Raw genomic sequence first — 23,919 nt, 5'->3', positions numbered from 1 at the left:
ACGGCAATTATCAGACCATAGTCTACGAACTCCTGTAGCAGTTGCTTCCATTCGCTGCACGTATCAAAATACATGTTACATCAACCATCGATAGATGAAGCATTCATGATCACAATGGGGGACTGATCGGGGATGTGTGTACAAGGCGATAAGAAAACATTGACTAGAGGCTTATCTCGATTGGCGAGCGTTAATCCCCTTGTTTGTCTGGGACAATAAAACATATATATAGCTGCTTTTTTGTTTTGAGGGAAAGTATACTCTGATCCCTTGCACGAGAGAAAAAATTGCAGTGGGCCGATTATTAAAAAAAATCATAGTTCGACAGCCAGCTGGGGGGGCCCGGGCCCCTGGGCCCATGGCCTGGGTACGGGCCTGATCTTAATCATTTTAATGTAAGTACTCAAGCACGCGTCTAGTTTTTAGTTTTCAGGGTACCAGTATGTGTCCATGACATGAGGTTATCTAATAAATTAGAAGAAATACTGATTATGCTTGTAGTAAAACAACATACAGAATTCGTAACTAGGTGACTGCGTCGATTAACCAGCGGAGAAAACAGTTTCCATTCCATACAAATGCTGCCAATATCTTGGGCTTACAGAGATATTTAAATTCGTCAAATAATTCATTACCTCCCTTTTCTCTCCGGAAGTTTGACTGGAGAATATTTTCTCTTTTTTCGATAGACATTTTCGCAAGTCTGTTCGCAGATTTACAAAGAACTCAGTGGGATATGGTGAGATTCTCGTCTAATAATCACTGCTTGATGATATTTCATTGATTTTGATCTGGTTTTGATTGTTTTTATTGATAAATGTCATCAAAAATTGTCACGATAAACAGTTAACTATAGTTGCAATACTCCACAGTCTAGAGACATTCTCTGATCGGGAGAATTTCATCATATTTGTAGAAATTCTCCATGTCGGGAGAAAACATATAAGAATTGCGGATCATCTCAACACTGTCATGAAATATTCCCCCGATTGAGAGATTTTCTCCTTGTATGGCGTTTTTCTCCCTATCGAGGGCACAGACAGTGTTGTTACCCAATCGGAAGATTTGTTTACTTTTTTTATTACATCATGGCACGTCATGTATTTTCTCCTTATTGGGTGATTTTTAAAATATACAAAAAGGCGGGATTTTCTAAGTACCAAATAACAATGTTGGTGACAACAATTTTATATTATATGAAGTTCTGTATAGTCTTAAGTTTACAGAAAAATATTGTCTGAGTGCAGTTCATCATGCAGTAATGCAGCGATTCGCCCTATGTCAACCCCTTCGTTGAATTCCAAAAGGTAAACACATTCTATTTTTGGACCTCCTCCTCTTTGAGGACCATCGTGTCGTAAGGTTCCCATGCTGAAAACAGTTGACCGTGCCAAACTTCTTTCTGTGATGGCATTACTAATGACGCTACTCAGACCTAATGGAATCCGTCCAACATTCTGTCCATTCGTGGTGTCATACACAAGGACTGCATATTGATCATATGCATTTGTAGTCTCTCTCATGCAAGTAAGACGATTGCCGATCGCAGGCTGGTAGCGAAAGTGGTGGTACCTGAAATATAATATTTTCACAATTTAAATGCAAGTATATTATATTTGTCAGTAATATAGTTGTGTATGTCATAGTATTTGTTTTGGCATATGTAGGCTACCAATTTGAACATGATAGATTTATGTAATCTGGTCATCCTGTTTCAAATACCCGCATTTGCGGTAAAAACTGGTAAGCCAGATCTTCTCAATCCCTCAAGTTTTGAAAACATTTCACAAATCTTATACAACTTGGGTGCTAGGTCTGGCATTATGGGGAATGGAGACAGAAAATGGCTGTTTTTAGAATGTGATGGGGGCAGTGCCCCAGATAATTATTTCGGAAATAGGGTTTTCACCCACTGATTTTGAAAAATAGGGTGATTTCATTCTTGGAATAGGGTGAAATGAGTTATAAGATGCATACAGTAAAATCATTGCTGCTTTACTTCTGTTGAAGATGCACACAATTGTATTGATTCAATAAAACTGTAAACCAATATAATTAACTTTAATAAACTGATGTTTCATAACATCTTTAATCCTTGAAACTGTCAATAATATAAACTTTAATCTTAAAAAAAGTCGATAACACGAATGATTCGGCACTTATTGGCTCTTGCTTTCTTGGTTCGAAAAAGTTAGCGATCGACTGATATTTTGGCGCAACAATTGCGGACGTCTTTCTATTAGACATTTTATTACGCATCGTATTAGAAACTGAAAGTACAGACGCTTTACAAATACATGCACAATGAACGACGGATTAAGTCAGATTGAAAACGCATGTATGTCGTCGTAAATAATTTGGTCAGCCGCTTTATTTAACTATGAAATCTAGTCCGCAGAGCGTTTGAATAGCTTTGACTGTCATCCATCATCCAGGCGCTTGCTGAATAAAAACGTCGCCACGTAACGAAAATAATAACAAAAAATACCGAAAATGAGCAAAGTATTTTCGATCAAAGCTATTGTATCGTACGCATCAAATAAGAAGAATGTGCGTAAAAGGCCAATCGGGTGTGTTTTCAATACGCATGATATTGTATTTCTTTGCGTTTTTAAACATTTTAATAGGGTGAAAGACGCAGATACGCAGCTTATCTGGGGCACTGGATGGGGGGGATTTATTCTATTGTTAAAAAACTATTGTTCAATGTATTTTCTTGCTCCAGATGCAATGAAGCATTTTATGGCATGGTAGCTTTTGCAGACCATACATGCAGCATTTTATATAACTCTCTTCCAAATTCTCATGAGTTTGGCTGAGTCATTCCAATGCGAGGTCTTTTACACATAGAAATAAATGCATGTAAAGCATTTTTTGAACTGAATTGGGAAGTGTTTCTAGAAAATGTATGTTTTGAATTAGGTTTTAAAACACCAAAAGCACTTGAATGTGCAAAAAAATGTAATGACCATCATAAAACATTCAAAATTCTGGAAATATTGTACATTGCTCTAGTTGATGAGCTGCTTTTTCCATTCATATTACACTGTAGAGAAAGAAACATTGATCACACGGTAGAAAACTACTGGTTGTGGAGCAGTGAACATGTAAGAAATCCTTGTTACATATATTGTCAACAGATTGCTTTCACATTTTTGCATTCTATTATGGTTTTTAGAGTAGGATGTAGAAAAGCCAACACAAATCTCATACTAGCTGGGCGACAGAGAATGTCTCTGTTATTTTATTGCAGACACCATCCTCGCTATCAGCGCATTATGGCAATGAATGCGTATATTGAGAACATGATGCCTTTATCATTGAAATAGATAATGTTCAATTCATTCACTTTGAGTCGAAAAAACAATGTAGGTCATTACCAAGGTGGTGATGCTTGTCTGGAAGAAATTAATAAAGAAGCCAAATGTTGGGTTTCTCCTGTTGGTGTCCCTACGGAGGATGAATGGGTTAAGGTTTTTAGGAACCTAGATGCCTTGAGTACAATAAAAAATAATTTACTTTGTCCAAATTCAGAAACAACCTTTAAAAGCAACGATGAAACCACCATTGACATGGCCGAGGTTATCCCTGTTCGTGCCTTGTTCAGAGAATATCTGGCACAACCAACAGTTGAGGTCCCACACATTAGCATGTGTGGAAACAAGCTATTATCCACACACCTCAGTAACATAACAGCAGAAGCAGAGGAAATGAGATCACAGTATCACAACAGTTTCTTGTCTGGGGAACAGACCAAACTGCCAGTGGTTTACGTTACAGAAGAGGAAGCCAAAAACTTCATGCAGGTGGAAAACCTCTCTAAGGAAAATATTCGTAAAAAAATATTTATGTTGCTCGAAAAAATGCCTGACAATAAAAAAAGTTAATGGAAGAGGTGTTCAACAAAACAGTGAAACTGAAAACTAAAACGGATTACATAGTATTTTATTATACAGTTCTGGAAGACACTGCTGCTCTCGACTAGTTTTAGACTTGAAGAAGTGACACTTTCACTTTGATGTAATGTTTACTTTGAAGCATTATATTAGTTTCGGTGTTTTACATGTTGACAAGAAACATTGGTTAAGTGCAGAGGACTAATTGTGTTGTGCAACAGATGAGTAACAAAGGGTATTCGCCTTTATGATTGTAGTTTTACATTTGTATAAACCTGCATAATGTTAAAATACACAGACACAGAAAAATGTTATATGTAATCTTTTTATTGCAATTCCTTTTTGATATAACATTAGGACAATAACAAAGAAAGTAATAAAAATACAGTGATTTCTTAGCTTAAGCAATTAATTCGCTGTCAATCATGTTAAAACATAAATAAATTTTGCAACATTTCTATAAAAATCTTGCATCATAAATCATTTAAAGAAAAATTGTCATGTTCATAAATATGGAGTTCATTTTCTGTTACATTTGTCTTAATTTTGGGTAAGAATAATAATTTAACTAACAAAATAACTGATTTAAATAAATAAATCCTCAATAGACAACAAGTACTGGTTCTACCCCGGAAACAGACTTAAGAGTGTCTCAATAAGCCTTAGGCTAAAAATGCAATTGTGCTAAAATAAATAGGTTAAAACTAACTAAATAAATAAATTTAAAACTTAATTAATAAATTGATAAATAATTGATTAATTAACAAAGAAACACAAATTACAACGAGAATCTGGCTGATTTAACTACAGCACAGATGAGCTGGGTTTTTTATTCCATCAAGGATGTTTGTTATGGAACTTAATTTCTGGGATGCTTTTTCTTGATGGAATAAAAACCCCAGCACATCTGGCATGACCCCAAAACCCACACCCCTCCTCCTCACATCCCAGCCACTGTCCCTGTAACTTGTGAGCCTTTTTAAAGGCTCTATCCTTTGGAGAGTTAAAAATTATACTACAAACAGAGCACTTGTTGGTGACTTTGCTCTGATCATTGGACACAATTGATCTTGAGCGTTTTTTTCCAGGCAAATTGTTTATTTGCATTTGCTGACTATCCGGCCTCGTCATGAGTGCAGGCCTTGCCCTCTTTGGGGACCCAACACTTTTGGACTTTGAGGGTGTTTCCTCGGCAGTCTGGCCTGCTTGCAACCCAACGGTGCGAGATGTGCGCATGGGATGAGTTCCTGAAATGATTCTCCCTGATTCAGAGATCACTTCCCAGCGCACACTCGCACCACACTTTGTGTGCAGAAGCATGGCCTATAAAGTAATAAACATCTGTTGTAAACCAGTTAAAGTAGCTGGAATGAATAACATTTTGATTAACATCCCCACTGTGGGAGTGTTCTTTAACTTTCCCCCAAAGACACCAAGTACTGGTTGTTGGCCCAGGAAACTGACTCGAGAGAGTTTTAAATAAGCCTGAGGCTTTCAATGCAATCGAGCTAAAATAAATAGGTTTAAACTAAAACTAAGAACATTTGAGATATTAGTTTATGAGTTTATTTTGGATGTTTACTAATCTATTTAAAAGTATAATTAAATTGAAGACAATTACTACCATTATAATGAGTAATTACAACATTAAATATTCCTGTTGAGAATCCCAGACATTTCACATTATTCCTGTTAGATATTTCTTTTCTTTTTGCTAACCTGTTTCTTGAAAGTCTTCATCCTTTTTGAAAAAGATTTTTGTCTGGCAAGCTTGTCCGATATCCTGTCTTCGGATATAGCCCCTTGGTGATGCCTTGGACTGGTCACCTGTTTTGAATGTTAATATTTTTTCATGTTTTTTTTGGGTTAAAATCAAGAAATATTAAAATATAGCACTTCAATGTTGGGGTACTTCTTGGTCACATATTTTAACATTATTAAGAGATAATTTTTTGGATAATTTATTAGTTATTATCTGTTCTTCAATTATCACAGCCTGTGGTGAGATTTCTCCAGCAATAACCTCTGACCCAATGTCTATGAGGTCCAGGGATGTGGGCTCAAGCTGCCAATTAAAAAAAACTTAATGAACTAAATTAATTTATATAATTATGCATTAATTGTGAAGTAACTGTTCACTTGTGATCAATTTACTTAATATTATAAATGTATTAATTTTTTGAATACTTAATTTAACATAAAAATGTTAATCACTAAACAATTTATAAACAAATAATTGCTTAATTGGATTTTAATTGGCTGTGATGTAGATTCCTAGACATATTAACTATCAGAGTTACATAACAAGACAAAATTACTTCAGTAGCATATTGGTGATCTGCAACACCAACATCATCTGAAAATATAAAAAATATCATGGTTCTGGTGGTTTTCTGCTTTTACTGGTGGCATTGGAGTTGGTGACTGTCTTGCCTTTGATCACTGATAACAATGCTAGTGGTAATGATGATGATAATGATGTTATGATGATGATGATAATGATGATGATGATTATAATGATGTTTGCGATGATGAAGGTGAGAGGAAGCATCAATTCTTAAAAATTTCAAAAGCTCAAGAAAATCTTTGTTTGACAACGTTAATTCTCCCGATAGGGAGAATTTACCTATTACCCCAAAGTGGTTCGTAAAATATTTACACCGTCCCTACCTCAGAACATGGCGGCGGTTTCAAACCGAGCGAAGACGCTCCTTTTTTATCATTATACACACATGAGTAGGATGTACGAAGGGTGTTCATATTTTATTTTGTACGGAACCATATTTAAGTAAAACTGGAACATAATTTGAACAAAAAAGTCGCGATGGATTTACCATGAATCGCATGAAAGATGTTCTCGGATGTCATGGCTGCCGATGGCAAAAAGTTTGTTACCGCGAAAAGGTCGAATTACGTGCGCAGGTACCATATATTATATTACCATCAAAATCGACTATTTTACACTCCTTTTCGGGATAATTTCTCCCGATCGAGTGACAAAAAAATGGGACTTAAATGAGCCCAAATCGCCTTGTCCGGAGAAAGTCTCCCGATCGGGCGAAATTCACCGTACTTGGGAATGTCTCTAGACTGCTCCAACCCCCATGTATCCTCCAATTACCTTGAGTCGAGCGGTTAAGGAAACAAGAAAAATAATTCCTGAATTAATTCAAATAATGCCGCAATAAACGATGTACCTCTAAAGATTTATTTCATTCCCGATAAACCAATTTCAAAATTGTTTATTCACAGCATGTTTAACCACTCAAAGTCGATAGTTCCATACACACTCCGCAAATGATAGACACTACGCGCATTGTTTACCTTGAGTCGAGAGGTCACATAGAAAAAGCGAGAGTACTCGATTGCAATAGGCAAGAAGTCAACAAAACTTCGAAATGTCGATTCACTGAACAAATTTAGAGAAACTGAAAGATTAATTTAACTTTTTTCATATCTTCTATTTACCATTTAACAAATTTCTGTTTTATCGGTCGATCTTCTTTTGAGCAACATTGACAAGAAAAAGTGCTCAAGAGTTAAAAAAGAAATAACGTTCCCAATTTGTTCAAATAAAATTTTGGCATATATATGTTACTATTAGAAAATTTGATAAAATTATCACCCAATCGGGACAAGGCTTACCCACTGAAAGTGAGTATATCATCATGTAACCTATTTTCGCGATGTGCGTTCACAGATTGTTCCATGCAACATTTTCTAGGAATCGGGAAAAAATTTAAGAATTTTCATTCAAATAAATCAAATACGTGAATTTGTTGTGTTTAAACTAGGGCAGTGGTCTGCAATTTATGTGCAAGTTTAATGAAGAGTACCGAAAAAATGCAAGAAATGGGCATAAATTTGGACTCTTACAGTTGAAGAATTTTAAATACAAATAATTTGGGTTTTTTCCTTATATAAGTCGTGTCTGTAATTATTTTTCAAGCATAGTAATGTTAGTAAAACAAAATACTCTGAGCACATGCGTGTGACGTTATCATGAGAGCCACGTTCTTAATGTAAACAAAGTGATTGACTTTGGGTCATGCTCGACTCAAGATAATTGGAGGATATTGTCGTACAGTCAGTCAGCCAGTTTAGAACAGGGGTTTTTCTGCCTACTTTGGGAAAAGGAGTCTGACCAAATTGGGAATTTTTTATTGACAAAATTGCCCATTTTGGGAATTTTTGTTTGTGAAACTGCTCATTTTGGGGGAAAAAAATGAACTAATCATGCTAAAATAAGTCCGTGGTTTAACAATTTTCTTTATATAAACACATGCAAAACAAACACTGCCCAAACACAAGTTACAGCAACATTTTTGGCCGAGCTAAAATAGAGCCATGGGTATTTCATTTCATACTTTAATGTATTAAATGACGATTGAAGTACAACTTTCTTACAAGGCTCTGAGCATTCAGTTGCCAATTTTGTGATTGACGGCCCTGGCATTACTTCTGTTGCTGTTACATTTTGCTGCGTATCGTCCGAGCCTGTCTGTTCAGGGTTACTCGCGGCAGTAATTTCAGAAGATTCTGAGCGTTTCGAAAACATCGATGATATCGTTACACATCCTTTAGCGTCTATTTTTTTGTGTTTTTTAATGTAATATTTACTATTGTGTGAAGCCATGATTGAAAATAAGCGTCTACAGATATGGTATAGAATGTGTATTGTGCGACTCTATATACTCTTGTATAATGCGGAACAGTTCGACCGTCATTGCTGAGAGTAAATGCATCACTCTGGATCAGCAGACGATTTATTTCATAAATCAATCTCTGGGTTAATGGTCGCCATCTTTCGAACTACTTTCAAAAGTACAACAACAACAATAACAGTAGAAGACAATTTTAATTGCGAAAAGTTGAAAAATTGAGTACATACATGTGTCACGGTTGTTGAGTGGAATAGTGTTATTTTCAACTGTGTATGAAGCATGTGAACTGGTAGTGGAATAACCGAATTGTTGGTGGAAATGGAATTTAGAAATATATCTAATAATTCATCATCGACATCGTGTAGAATTATCATCAGCATCATTTCTGTGGAACATTGCACTATTCAAAATACAAGTGTTTCATAGATATGGTGCTTTTGACATGTTTCACTAACCATCAAGACTGAAATGATTCATGCACACAGGTAAAGTAAATAATTGAATTTGTGCAGAATGTTTATTTTTTACAAATTGTTATTTAATTTGACCATTTTAGATTGATCGCACTGAAACTCAAAGTCTACAGCTTAGTAAGACACTTAAGCCAGTTTTCTGAGAAGAAACAATACTTGTTCAGAGTATAGCAGGCTCATGCGGCCTCTGGTTTATTTATTTGGCCTCGGCCTTTAACCTGGGTCGCTTTGATTTCAGGTGTTTAGCCCCCATATCAACAAGGCTCTCGACCCTATATGTAGTTATTTATATTGTTTAAAGATTTTGAGAACCCTCACTCGGTGCCAGTGGGGATAAAACAGGGACCTTCATATAGCTAGATGAATGCATCAAATATGCCAGCAACACTTTATAATCAATAACTTTATAATTGATGATTCTGTTCTTTTAACTAATTACTAATTTACCAAAACAATGTGAAAAACATTTTTATGCCCCCAAAGGAGGGCATATAGTGATCGCACTGTCCGTCTGCCTATCCGTCACACTTTGCATTTAGGTTTCGAAAAAATGCTCATAACTTCTATGTCGCTTCAGATGTAACATTCATATTTGGTATGCATGTGTATATGGACAAGGCCTTCCCATACACACACAAATTTTGACCCCTTTGACCTTGAACTTAGGGTCGGTGTTTAGGTTTTGAAAAATGCTCATAACTTCTATTAAAGCGTTTATCGGGGGCGTATGTCATCCTACGGAGAGAGCTCTTGTTTTTGCTACTGTCCTCTGCACAAACCATGATATATCTGCATATATGCATCCAACCAAATCAGTAAAACTATTTGTCACTTAATTACAGTAAACTTATTGCATGTTAACTTTTCAACAATATATATATGTACATGTAAATATAATACAATACATGTAACAGTATTGGCATTGTATTTATCTGCATTTGATGTGCATTTAATACACTTAAAAATGCAGACAAGACACACTTCTAACAGAAACAAATGTATTTTTTTCTGCATTTTTCCAGCATTAATACTCTTCAAGTGTATTTTTTATCATCCCAAATACACTTTACCAGGAAAAAGGTATGTTAAAATGCATTTTTAGTTTGTTTTAAGTATATTTTCAAATGCATTAAGACACTCTTTTCTTTTGCAAAAAATGTTGAACAAAAACTTGAAAATATTTAATATACTAAAGTGTAGTAATAATTAAAGTTTTGTATGAGCATCAAAAACAGTGTCAAATTCATACCAGTGCCTATTTAGTAGAAGTAGACCTTATATGGTCTACTTGTGGTAGAAATAATGCATTTTGTATAATACAACATACATAAATTAAAAAAATATAGCTGCCCATATAGTTCAATACAATGTTCAATTAACTACACTATGCAAAGTTGAAATATGACATCAAGCTTGGAATAATCTTTTCAATAATGAATAATATGCTGTTTTAATTTATAAGTGAAATAGACACTTGCATATAAAAACTGATTTTACATCAAAGCAAAATGTTTAATTTGATTTTTAGCTCCACTGGCCAAAGGTCCTGTGTCCATCGTGCATCCATGCATAAACTTTTCCTTTAAACATCTTCTCCTAAACTACTGGCCCAATTCTGATGAAATTTCTTAGGAATGTTCCTGGGGTGAACCTCTTTCAAATTTGTTCAAATTATGCCCCTGGGGTCAAATTTGACTCTGCCCTGGGGGTCACAAAATTGAAAATTTGCTTAAATAAGGCCTTTTTTGTGAAAACTTTCAAAATCTCCCGTCCATAACCATTGGGCCTAGGGCTATCAAATTTGGTATGTAGAGACATCTAATAGTCCTCTACCAAATTTGTTCAAATTATACCCCTGGGGTCAAATTTGACCCTGCCCCGGGGGTCACAAAATTGAACATATGCTTATATAGGGTATATTTTGTGAAAACTTTACAAATCTTCTCGTCCATAACCATTGGGCCTAGGGCTACCAAATTTGGTATGTAGTGGCATCTTATAGTCCTCTACCAAGTTTGTTTAAATTATGCCCCTGGGGTCAAGTTTGACCCTGCCCCGAGGGTCACAAAATTGAACATATGCTTATATAAGGCCTATTTTGTGAAAACTTCAAAAAATTTCTTGTCCATAACAATCCGGCCTAGGGCTATCAAATTTGGTATATAGTGACATCTAATAGTCCTCTACCAAATTAAAGAAATTTGTTCAAATTTAATCCCTAGGGTCAAATTTGACCCTGCCCCGGGGGTCACAAAATTGAACATATGCTTATATAATGCCTATTTTGTGATAACTTAAAAAAAATCTTGTCCATAACCATTAGGCCTAGGGCTACACAATTAGGTATGTAGTGACATTGTATAGTCCTCTACTTAATTTGTTCAAATTATGCCCCAGGGGTCAAATTTGACCCTGCCCCGGGGGCCACAAAATCAGTTATATGCTTATATAGTGCCTATTTTGTGAAAATTTTAAAACTCTTCTTGTCCTTAACCATAAGGCATAGGACTACCAAATTTGGTATGTAGTGACATGTTATAGTTCTCTACCAAGTTTGTTCAAATTATGCCCCTTGGGTCAAATTTGACCCTGCCCGGGGTCACAAAACTGAACATATGCTTATATGGGGCCTACTTTGTGAAAAAAATTTTGTTGTCCATAACCATTGGGCCTAGGGCTACCAAATTTGGTATGTAATGACATCTAATAAACCTCTACCAAATTTGTTCAAATAATGCCTCTGGGGTCAACTTTGACCCTGCCCCGGGGGGGTCACAAAATTGAATAAACGCTTTTAAAGCGCCTATTTTGTGAAATCTTTAAAAATCTTCTTGTCGAAAACCATTTGGACTATGGCTACCAAATTTGGTATGCAGTAACATCTTATAGTCCTCTACCAAGTTTGTTCAAATTATGCCCTTTGGGTCAAATTTGATCCTGACCCGCATGTCACAAAATGGAACATTATATACGCTTATATCTTGCTTATTTTGTGAAAACTTTAAAAATATTCTTGTCATTAACTCTAGGGCCTAGGGCTACCACATTTTGTATGTAGTGAGATATAGTAGTCCTCTACAAAGTTTGCTCAAATTATGCCCCTGGGGTTGAATTTGACCCAGCCCAGAAGATCACAATAGTGTACATGTGCTTAAATAGGGCCTATATTTAAGTATTTGCACATGCAGAGAAATTTGTTTCAGCCTTTTTTCAGCAGTGGAGCGATACAGGACCATCATGGCCCTCTTTAAATACTCAAAAAATGAAACCGTGTTCATGCTTGCATGAACACAGTTTATAAATGCTGTCAGAATTATAAAATATGCAATTACTATACATACAAATGCCACGGAAAAGTGCTTTTTGTACTAAAAAATTCGAATGAATATTACAATAATACATTCTGAATACTTTAGTATGTTATTAACAGTTTTGTCTGAGAAAATCACTAAATTTTATATATTTATTCAAATTCACATAAATCATATTTCAAAAACACATCATTACTTCAAATCCTTTCACACAATACTGAAAAAAATGCACAGTTTCTGATTGTTATTTATTCTTTATTACATTATATAATGCTGCAATACTAAAGTAATTTACTAATTAAAGGTCGCTGATGTGTAATGGATGTGGTGTCCACCTAATGATCTGGAGGTCACTGGTTTGATCCCCAGTGTGGGAATATTCTTAAGAAATCTCCAAGAGACACCCAAGTACTGGTTCTAGGCCCAGGAAACGAACTCGAGAGCATTTCACATACATGTACGTAGTTAGTACTTTAAATTTAATCGAACTAAAAATGGGTTAAAACTAACAACTGAAACCCTTTTTAATACACTTTATTTTGAATCAAGCAAATGTGCAAATTCATTAAAAATAATGAGTAAAATTTAAAAATTCTACTTTAAAGTAATCATGATAATTTAGATCATTTTCAGAATATTTAATGATGATAATGATACAATTATATATTGCCTAAATGATAAAAATAAAACATGTAATGTTAATTTATGAAAAAAACGTTTTAATTTTATCAATATCATGGTAATAACAACTAGATACAGGCAATTAGATCAGAAACGTGCATTTATTATATTAATGAACAACCCAGACATTTGTAGTGATTTATGGTCACTATTTGATTAACGTTCTATACATGACCTGTCATAAAAGGTATTTTTTAGCCAGTACTACAAACGGCAATGATAGTCTGTATTGCATACATATTCCAACGTCTATTATCGATTCGCTTCCTAAAATTGAACAAATATTTAATGTTTACATCGCGAAACGTAATGCATCCAGTTTCACTTTCGGTTTGGTTGGTTTTGTAAACACCGTAATTTCATCTTTAAAATTGGATGATAGGGTGATTAAATAATAATGGAAAAGTAAATCACTTGGATAATAGGTCAAAATGCAACACAAATGAACGTTAATAGTGCTATTAATATCAAAGTTTCGGTAAAAAGTTTGGCGCTAGTTCAACGCGCATCGTATACAGCCTCATAACAATAGACTGACAACCTTTTGGGTAGTAAAGTAGTAATACAAGGCAATATGGCGACCGTTAGCCACGAGGCCTATCTTACGGAGGAATCCGAGATAGCCGATGTATCACGATTGTAAATGCATCTGGCAAATACACCAAAAAATCTGTGTCACTAAAGGCTTTATTACGTTGCGAATGAAGGGAAGTCACTCTTTCGATAAAAATTATGTTTACTTTTTACGATTTTGCAAGATTTTATTTTTTGGAATTGGGAAAAATGCAATCAAAATTCGATTGGGAATGGGTCTGTTTGCTTTGGGAATGCCTCCGTTTCCCGGAGGCGCAGACAATGTTAAAAAAAACCTGTAGAATCACCCCGCAAAAAAAACGTTAATTCTTTTGACCACAATAATTTCTTTCGGAATAAGTGTCAATTTGAAAAGATGTAAAAATAAAGTGTAAAATTTATTTTGTATGATACCAGGTTAGGCCTGACGACATATGCATTTTTTTGTAAAAAAACCTTCGGAAAATTATTAAATATCATTCAACTTAGTTACAGAATAAGTATTTCAAAACATTATCATGGCATTTTTTTTCAAACAGCAAAAAGTTTATTTGAAAATAATAAAGCCTTCTATATCCATATATTATAATGCACATTTCAAAACATAACTCATTCATTCAGTTCCAGTTAACTTTTTGCTGCATTTATCCCCCCTGCAAGCTGTTTACAAAAGCTTTCTTGCTTAAACTTTGTTGATTTATTCCTTTACCTAATGTATACCGTAGACTCTTATCATTTTGTTTTTATTTGGGCATTATGGAAAATTAAATACAAATTATTAATTAATCAGAACTGCTGATTATCCGGAACTGGTTGACAAATAGAGCTGCAACGATTCACCAACAGCTCGATTCGATTTCAGACAGTCCTATACCCATTGTTTCGATTTGATTCAGCTTTCAACCTAGTTAGCTCGACTGTTTTCAGAGAAACCCGAGGTATTGTCATAGCTAGCTCGTCGTCCGACGTCCGCTTCGTGCTAAAACCGTAACATTTTGTTAAGGTTTTGCAAATTGGCTCTAAAATCAAAGTGCTTTAACTAGTGCTGCAACAATATACCAGTATATCGTCATATATCGCAATACCCAATCCACATATTGTATTGCGATATGATTTTCATCATACCGGTACGAAAATATTACAAAAATACATCCATATTTCATCCAGATAGCCATCCAAAATAATGATATCAAGGTAAACAAAACAAAGTGTTGTTTAGGAAAAATTAATTGTTACGTAAAAATAGCATTTTAAAAAGTCTATGATACAGAGTAGCGTTGTTACATGGGAGCATTCGTTTGATGCTTTTGAACAAATTATCGTTGAATTAATTACGCACAACTGTAACTGTTTCATTCGATTCAGAATTGAGCATTATTAAATTTGTAATCCGAATGTCAGAAACACGCTTCGGAATTTTAATGCTTACGCGACAATAACAAATTCTAGCGTGAAATTAAACATGCTTTATCCTTTGTCTCAATAAAAAGCGCCCGAAAATTATGCAGACATGTAGAACGTAGCATGGAAAGTGCGGTTGTATTATGTGTTGTATAAAAACGGGAACATCACAGGCGATTTACGCGTGTTCAGTGGAAAAAAACTGCCCCGATTGGACGTTATTTCATGACATCTTTAAATAGTAACAAATGCCAAAATGTATTTGATACTTAAGAAAATTGGCGAATGTTTGTGTTTCTTGTTATTCTTGAGCACTTTTATAGCAAATATTTACCATAATTTGCTTTAAAACTGGAATATACGGGATTATCGGGTAATTGGCGAGTTATACTTCTGGTACAAGTTAGCAATATATTGAGATATATTGCTATACAGGTTTTTGAACTGACAATATATTGCAATACGCTTTTTGGCATATTGTTGCAGCACTACTAATCATAGGACAACACTTTACTCACTTGCATTAAACCTGCTTTTTACAGAAAACTGCTCTTTTATTAAAAATCCATATACCTTTCTCATAACACAGATAATGCCACAACCAAGTTATTAGGTGTTAGATGGAAAAAACAGAGTAATCAAGCGAAGTAAAAATATTTTGATTCCTATTTCAATTTAATCAAAAGGCGGGCAGAAAGGGCAGAATAATAAATATGTAATTGTCCATATTATTAAATTGAACATTTTTACCGAATATATATATATTTTTTTGTATTGCCAATGCGCGTAAGTGATTTTTATAAACTACTCATTTGTGCTAATGTGTGGTTTAGACTGTTACTTGTGGATAACAAACGGACGGCAGAGTGTGAAGTTTTTGAGTTCTGCAATTCCGTAGCTGTTATAAATGTAGGCCTATTCTAAATAATCTTAGACAACCATCTTATCTGAATGACCACATGCAGTTCAGCATATTAAATAAAATTGTGTCCAAGGAATTACAGGTTGAACAGTTGTAAGAATGTGCACGGTGGTCAGGCGTGCACGGTGGTCAGGCTAAAATTAAACAAAAGATGTGTTGCTCAAACCAAACATTGTGTTGACAATTCTAGTCACTTGATCAAGATCAGTGAAACAAATAATCAAATAAAACTTTTATCACTAGATCAAACGACTAGGACGTTATAATTTTAAATAGTTTATGGATTAGACATATTTTCAAGTGTTATTTAATGCATTTGAATACTTTGATTGGCAAAACACGCCACATGTCAAGAGTTTATACAGATGTACCTGTTACAGTGTTTACATTGATTTCCTTCATCAATTCCTAATTATTCATTTATAGCTTGACATGAATATTACAAGACCGGTAGGCATTTGATATGGGGTTATCGTTGGGGAATGGTCTTCTCTAACAGCAATTTTTTATGCCCAATTGGGGAAAGTATACGTACCATAATAATTGGAAAAAATATGAGCAAAAAAAACTGAACTTGGGAACATTTTCGTCATGAACTCTTCTGATTGGAGATAATGGGTCTTTTTAATTGCTTGGTATTCATTGCACAAACCAATTAAAATACAGTCAAAACTGAGAACAGTGGTCAGTCAAGGGAAATAGCCAAAGTGACCATTGTCATCAAGTGACTGCTGTTCTTGGACCACCACTTATTAGATGGTTGGTCAGTTGGTAGTATTGCTTTGTCGTTTCCCCACCCAGTTGTTCGCACAGAGTTTAAACCAAAGGCTCATTGTAGATAACTAAGCATAACAACTTCTATTGAATACTTCAGAATATCTTATAAATTGATTTAATTTCCAACCTATTTTTAAAATAAATCTATGACTTTATCAAGGATAATATTTTTGTTTACTCAGGCATCTTGTTCATTCAGTAAATCAGAGAGTTTGTATTACATTCAGTGGGAGATATTTTTAATAAAGGTTGTCACGTTTCATTGAGGTCACATCCGAACAAGTATAAAATGCGGAATCACTGACATAAACCAAAAGTACGGCATAACTGTATCATTCTCATTCAAAGAAAAGACACCAAAATCGTGTAAAAATTTATTTAGTTTGTTATAAAAGTGTCATTTGAATGTCTGTTTTTCCTAAACAGATGATCACTAATCCTTTTATCAGTCCAACCTGCCCGAGCGACCGCCTGTTAATAGCGACCAATAGTCAATAACGACCACACCGATTTCCTCCCGAACGATTACGCTATATATTAAACCTGCGAATAAAGCCCACCTGCGAACAAAGACTGCCCTTTTACGTTCCCAAAAGTCCATTTTGATAGCTTACAACGACCACTGCAATCATAAAAATCAACGATTTTGCAACTTTTAAAAAACAAAATGGCCGCCATGACGCTGTGTAGTCACGTGATACACATCTTACCAGTGGACTCGTCGGTCGCTATGGAAATATCGGCAATTGACAGTTTATTGCACTCGATAGCAGTTGTTTGTTTATTAAACATGCATTGCTAATTGTTAGGTGCCTGCTTCTTTAATGCATTTGACAGTTTGTCAAAAGTGTAAAAATATTGCCTTTGTATTAAAGTGACTCGTGATTAATGTACAAATTGCTGAAAATATCAAAGACAAGTTTGGGGCTTTCATCAACTCATTAAGGAAATTAACGGTTTTATATCAATAACGATGCCTGAAATACAAACATTTTGATAGCCCTTCCCTTCTTACATTTCTCCTTGAAATGATGTGCTTAGATTATAGACAAGAAATCGGTTCAATTTAACCATCATGGCTTCCAAGCGTAAATTCTTGATGTTGGAAGAACGCATTGCAGTCATTAGTTTGTTAGTTAAAGGACACAGTTGTAGACGAGAGGCTAGTGATCTTGGTGTAGGCAAAACTCAAATCCAGAACATTCTGATTTACATGTACATATACATGTATGTCAATAATTATTTATAAAAGTATATGATTAATGAAATAAATAATAAAAACATAAGGGAATGGAAATAATAAAAACAAAACTGTGTTTTCAATCCTTTATTTATTATACATGCATAAGTATTCAAACATTTAAACAAAAGAGCACATACATAGATAAGGTACCTGTTAAAACAGGGATTTCAATAGATTTTAAAAACCAGGAGTCAATGACCCCTGGACTGAAATTTTGAGGAGTCAAATTGAAAAATGCTGGGGTCAATTTTGAAGCGCATTAATTGCGTTTTTGTCTGTATTATTCTATTTTTTAGATAAAAATTATATGCTCTAAGCGTAACACAATATCTTAAAAAGTAATACTGCTTTATTAAATCACAATACCATGATACATAACACAACATATTTTAATGAATTGGTACATTAAAATCAACTTCCTTATAACACATTCAAGTCTTTTAACACATTGAAGTAATTTAAGATAAGTACCGGTAGCACCTTTTCATCACACATTTATCGTCATTATATTATCATCATCCCTATGATAGCTTTTTTTAACAAAACACAATCTAAATGCATGGAACATCTAGTATAATATCTATTACTGTTTATCCGAATACTATACATGTCCGAAATATGTACACTTAAGAATGCCTTGCATGTAGTAGTTTAACCTTAATAATCCAAATTTTTCTTGTTGTTATCTGGTTTAACAAACCTTATCAAATGTTTGTTAAATCCAGTTAAAGCTTTCTCCATTACTGAATCACCATTACTTGCAATTTGAATCGCAAGCTTTTAATTGAACGCGGGTTGAATGTTACGTCCGCCATTTACAATGTTGAAGGTCATGACGTTGCACTTTAATTCTACTCGGATAATTTATATCTAATCGAGGAAATGTGTTTTCTCAATGTTTATGTGTAGTATAATGACTTGTTAGTATAAAAAATGAACTGTGATTCCAGTTTATATAAGATAGGTGTTACTCGTAATTATCGATGGAGTAACAAACTGACAAAACTCGCTGGACTTACTAGTGGACCTACGTAATTAATAGACCTTTGATCAATTTATTTTTTTCTTTAATTACTTTTGCCGACTTTCTTTAACTGTGCCGTCTGCAAAAAACCCTGCAATTATCGGATGGTCAATCAATTATCACGTTATCACTGCTGCTAATTACCCAGTAAGTGCGCACGTACTATTTAGACGGTGACATGTGTATTGGAAGAGATGAGATAAGATAAACGACGCCCGGGGTATTCCCTCGATTATAGACCGAGTTTCAAATACTGAAACATTAATTTCAATTAAGAGCACAGCGGGATTTATTGCCATGGAACTCGAGATGTTAACTGACTGACGCACGGGTCAAATTTATGATGCGTCAAAATGACGCACGGCAGAAAAGGGGGTTGCGTCAAGAACAAGTCTTTTTTATTTTGCTCGCGTCAAAACGCAGGATTCTGCGTCTATTGAAATCCCTGTAAAATACTACTAGCATATTTTGCAAAGTTTCAATCGACCCTGGGAATAAAGACCACCTGTGAACAAAGACCACAACGACCAAATCTTTATAGACAGGTTAGACTGTACTATGAATATGTTTCAACAGTTAGTCAGGGGAGGTAAAGAATGGATTATGAACTGAACATATATGATATATATTTATGTCCCTTGCTTGTGTCTTCAGGAGTGAGCCAGGGGAGGTAAACCATGGGTTATGAACTGAACAGATTTGAAGGTGACGTTGATGAGGAGCTTGTGTGTCCTATCTGTGGTGGTGTGCTGGAAGAACCCCTGCAGGTTTGTTGAACCCCTTCAGGTTTGTTGAACCCCTACAGGTTTGTTGAACCCCTACAGGTTTGTTGAAACAGTCTTAGAGGGAAGGAACAACATTATTAGTTTTATGGTATTTTATCGTTAATTGGAAGTCTCTTTGTAGGAAAATTCCAGTTAAAGATTAGGTCCCCTGTTGGGACTGCACAGGCTTATCTTGAATGACACATTACACACTTTACAGTAAGTGAACTTTTCCCTTACTATGCCCCTAGAAGAGATCATAGTTTTATAATAAGGTTGCAAATGTTGAGGATGTCTGTGTACCTAGTTGGGTTTTGGGAAGGAATTAAATCATGGGAGATTGAAGTGTGCGTAATCAGTCATGCAGTCAATGCTCCAGTGTGAGTATTACTAAGTATAACACAAAAACTAAGTATCATAATGCATTTCTCTATCCGAAATCAGGACTTCTTTGAGTGATTGTTGTGAGATATTTTAGCAGCAAAACTTGGATGAAAACTAAAAGAATTTTCTTCTTTTTTTCAAAGTAAACATTAACAAAAGGTTCCTGAACTGTTTTATAACAAGTTTAAAAGAAACATTATTATTAAAAGTGAGACATGTTTCCATAGGGAACAGATGTTCCCTCCTTTAACCCTTTTCTTCTCAGAAGCAAAGTGAAAATGGTTATGTGCAAATAGCATAAAACCAAAACAGCCTGCGTGTAGTCTGTTCAGGTTTTATGCCGTTTGCTGCTCATCAGTATCTAAGGGTTGGACATGAAGCCTTAATAACTTGAATCTAGACAGAAAGGTCTCGAATTAAATTAAACTTTCTTAGAGACTACAAATGCGTACAAATACGTATCTTAAGTGGTTAAGGGTTAACTATGCTAATGTCATTGTCAAAAATAAGCTGGTAATGGAAAAATTGGCTTTTGACCTCTAAGTGTGACCTTGGAGGTAATGAAACAGTTGAGTCATTTGTGGTTAGTAATCTTAAAGTGAGTATGCACCCAGGGCCCTCAATCCATTTTAGGGAAAGCAGTTCGCTACCCTCATGAGGGGGAATTTTCATGGTGTTTCCCTTTTTTGGGGATTTTTTACTTACTCTCTCGTTATTACATTTGTACATGTTTGCACTATATTAATTTCTTTTTTCATAATTAAGTATGTTTGACAAGATTAAATTGAAATAGAATTGAGATATGATAATCATGAGACACATCTTTAAAAAAATATATAAAATTTAAATCAGGGGTAATTTTTGCCTCCAAAAGGGGAAAAAAGTATACTTTTCAGGTGGGGGATATAAAATTAATAAAAAACTTATTATACATGTACATATACATGTATTTCAATATAAATTAATTAAGTTCAAGCTGTTAAATGGCCTTATTTGACATTTTGCCTATAAATGTGACCTTGACCTTTGAGGTAAGTTGACAGACACTATGGTGAACATTTGTGCCAAGTTATTTCAAGATCGATCAATATATGGCAAAGTTTTGGCTAAGATGGGAAACTTGACCTGTGACCTCTACGTGTGACATTTGAGTGAGGAATAAGGGTGCTGTACCCCATTAGCCTTATTATTGTTGACTTGTGTGCCAAGTTATTAAAAATCCATCAATGTTTGGTAAAGTTATGCATGAGACATGAAACTAAGCAAAAATAGCCAGACGCACAGTGTGATTTGATTGATATATGCTTCCTTCTTTGAGGGGAGGGGGGGGGGGTCGTAATACAAAAAATCCTATTAAATCTCAGTTTATGTAATTTTAGGATAATATGTTAAAAAGTAAAGAGAAAAATGGTAATATTTTACTGCAGATTTATATGTGTATGCTTACCACAGCAGTGATTTGATAGTGCTTGATGCTTCAGGTAAGTATATTGAATGATGCAATACAAAAATGCTTTGTTAAAATATCTGCCAAGAGGCTTTAATCAATAACAACAACTGTTTTATGTGACATCGACACCTGATTGTAAACAAGTCATTAACGTATGGAAAAAAAAATTATGTTTGATCTTGGGAAATCTTTCCATTGATTCCATACATTTCAAGTAAGGTTGTTCGACAACATAATGATGTTAAGTTCTTTGTGTGTATATTAAACCTTAAAGAAGTTTGCAGTCTATAGATTGTAGCAGAGTGCCTTCTTGTAGCTTCATCATTTAAATATGGGAAAGATCAATACTGAATAGAAATGCTCTGTGAACTGCACCTTTCCTTACCAACCTCCCCCCCCCCCCCCCCCCCCCTCCACCACCACCACCACCCCCCAACCCAACTCCGTAGTTGACTAGTTGACTCTCAGGACTGCTCAAAACAAAAACAGGTTTTCATGTGCATAAAGGCTAAACAGGTATTTCCTTTGAAGGAAGTCTCCACTTAAAGAAAATCATGTGCATGCAGGAACTGTCTTCCATGATTAGTCTGTGTGGAATGCACAGGCTAATCTGGAACAACACTTTAAGCACATGCATTTAGCCCCGTTTTTTCCAGAGTTAGACTCAAATACATACTTTTTCATTGCGCCCTTCACCTTGTGCTGTCCAAGAAATTTACTTTCTTGAATCAAAGACGACAATTACATGTTGTTGTGCCCTTGAAAGTAACCAATATGGATTTGTGTTCATATAAACTTGCATATTCTAAGGTTTGCTTAAACAAGTTAATTTCCTACACATCAGATTATCAGATTGAAAACAGTCTGCTGGCTTTTAGAATTGTTTCCATCCACTGTTAAAGTTATGGTTTGTCTATGTGTTTCCTATGTAAAGCTTAAAAAGGTATTTAGATTTAAGCACCTGATAATTCCCTATGGCTGTTCAGTTAAGGCTCTACTGTAGAAGCATATGGCAGTTTTGACTCCAGACTGTGCCTAACGTAGCAGAAATGATCTGCTGTGTTACACAATGACTGCTTTTACTTACACTAGAAACTGGCCGCAATGTGTCACCTTCGTCGGCTAAACAACATACGACCAGATTTAATCCCTTACAATTATTTAATCTGAATATCAATATTTGATTTCAACCATTAAGGCCACAGGTAACTGCTTCGTTTTATGTTAAATAAAAACATGCTTTTGTTTAATAAAAGAAATTGTGAATCAATTTTATAAACATTAAATTAATATTTAAACTGACAATTAGTATTGAAAGTTCAATTATTGAGTGTGTACAGTTTGAACCATGATCACTATCATTAATATTGTAATAAAATGTAAGAACAAACAACAGTATTTGAGTTAACAATTGTAATATTTATTGTTTACAAAAATTACTCGATTTAATATGGTGATCATTCTTTCAAAGTTTTATATACATGTAGTTTGCATTGTCTATCAAATGTGATAAAAATTTGATTTTTTTTTTTCATTTTATCCCATTATGATTTATGTAATGTATTAATTGGTGTTTCTTTTGAAAAAAAAATAATTCAGCCACATTTTAAAAGTGTTTTTATTCCAAAATATCACTCTAAACTACAATTGTGTTAAATACATACGGACTTACATGCAATAATATGACAAAATGTCAAATATGGCATGGCATGATAAAATTCTCAGCTTTATATATATCTCAACAGAATCTCCCTCTAATTAGAAATTTACCAATGAAAGCTTTTCTTGCCAACTGCACATTTTTAAGACTTCTATTAGAACCAATTGTCTCAATGTTTGGCCTTAAGGAGTATTAGTGCAGACAATTATTATTGGTTCCTTTTTTGTGCAGTAGTTGAATTTATTACATTCTCTAGACTAAACAAAGAAATATATACTAGTGATGTACATGTACTTAATGGAATTAAAATCTTGTTAGTGTTACTTTAACCTGTGTTTATCTGAAAATTAATGGTGCGTTCATTTAAAATAATTACTGGTAAACAGATAATAACACTGTGAGAGAAATTGGATTTTCTTGGCAAGAATTTCTTGAAAAATAGTGTTTAGATCATGGAAATAAAGGGCCGAGGATAAAGCAGTTGTAAGTTGTTGAATACCATACATTTGTAACAGTTTTGTTCTGAACACTTGGTATGTATACATGTATTGTGTTTACATTTGTATGTCTTATAGGTGTACATGCAATGATTAATGACGTGAAGTAAATATTTCTAAGAAGGATATTAGCTGGTCTCTATGAAAATCAGGCTTCAGTGTTGTCTCTATCTTGTGCAGTGGGCACAGGCTAATCAGG

The 23,919-nt window shown here is 34.6% G+C and overlaps 2 protein-coding genes across 2 annotated transcripts in view; one reads left to right on the top strand and one right to left on the bottom strand.

Moving 5' to 3' along the window:
- The first annotated feature begins 633 nt into the window (after nucleotides 1-633).
- The window catches only part of LOC127847980 (E3 ubiquitin-protein ligase NRDP1-like), a 31,252-nt gene continuing 7,966 nt past the window's right edge, over nucleotides 634-23,919 (top strand). The window contains exons 1-2 of the mRNA XM_052380234.1: nucleotides 634-739; nucleotides 19,620-19,732. Of these exons, the coding sequence (XP_052236194.1) occupies nucleotides 19,643-19,732 (90 nt within the window). The 5' untranslated portion in view covers nucleotides 634-739; nucleotides 19,620-19,642. The remainder of the gene's footprint in view (nucleotides 740-19,619; nucleotides 19,733-23,919) is intronic.
- On the bottom strand, nucleotides 4,318-5,722 carry LOC127847981 (uncharacterized). Its single transcript, XM_052380235.1, has 2 exons — nucleotides 5,616-5,722; nucleotides 4,318-5,219 (listed from the first exon to the last, which is right to left on the bottom strand). Exons 1-2 carry the CDS (start codon nucleotides 5,634-5,636, stop codon nucleotides 4,734-4,736), a joined length of 507 nt encoding a protein of 168 aa, XP_052236195.1. The 5' UTR covers nucleotides 5,637-5,722; the 3' UTR covers nucleotides 4,318-4,733.

The sequence above is a fragment of the Dreissena polymorpha genome, chromosome 10, assembly GCF_020536995.1.
Source record: "Dreissena polymorpha isolate Duluth1 chromosome 10, UMN_Dpol_1.0, whole genome shotgun sequence".
Lineage (NCBI taxonomy): Eukaryota > Metazoa > Mollusca > Bivalvia > Myida > Dreissenidae > Dreissena > Dreissena polymorpha.
The sequence above is the reverse complement of the archived record's forward strand: the minus strand, read 5'-3'. Positions and strand labels throughout refer to the sequence as shown.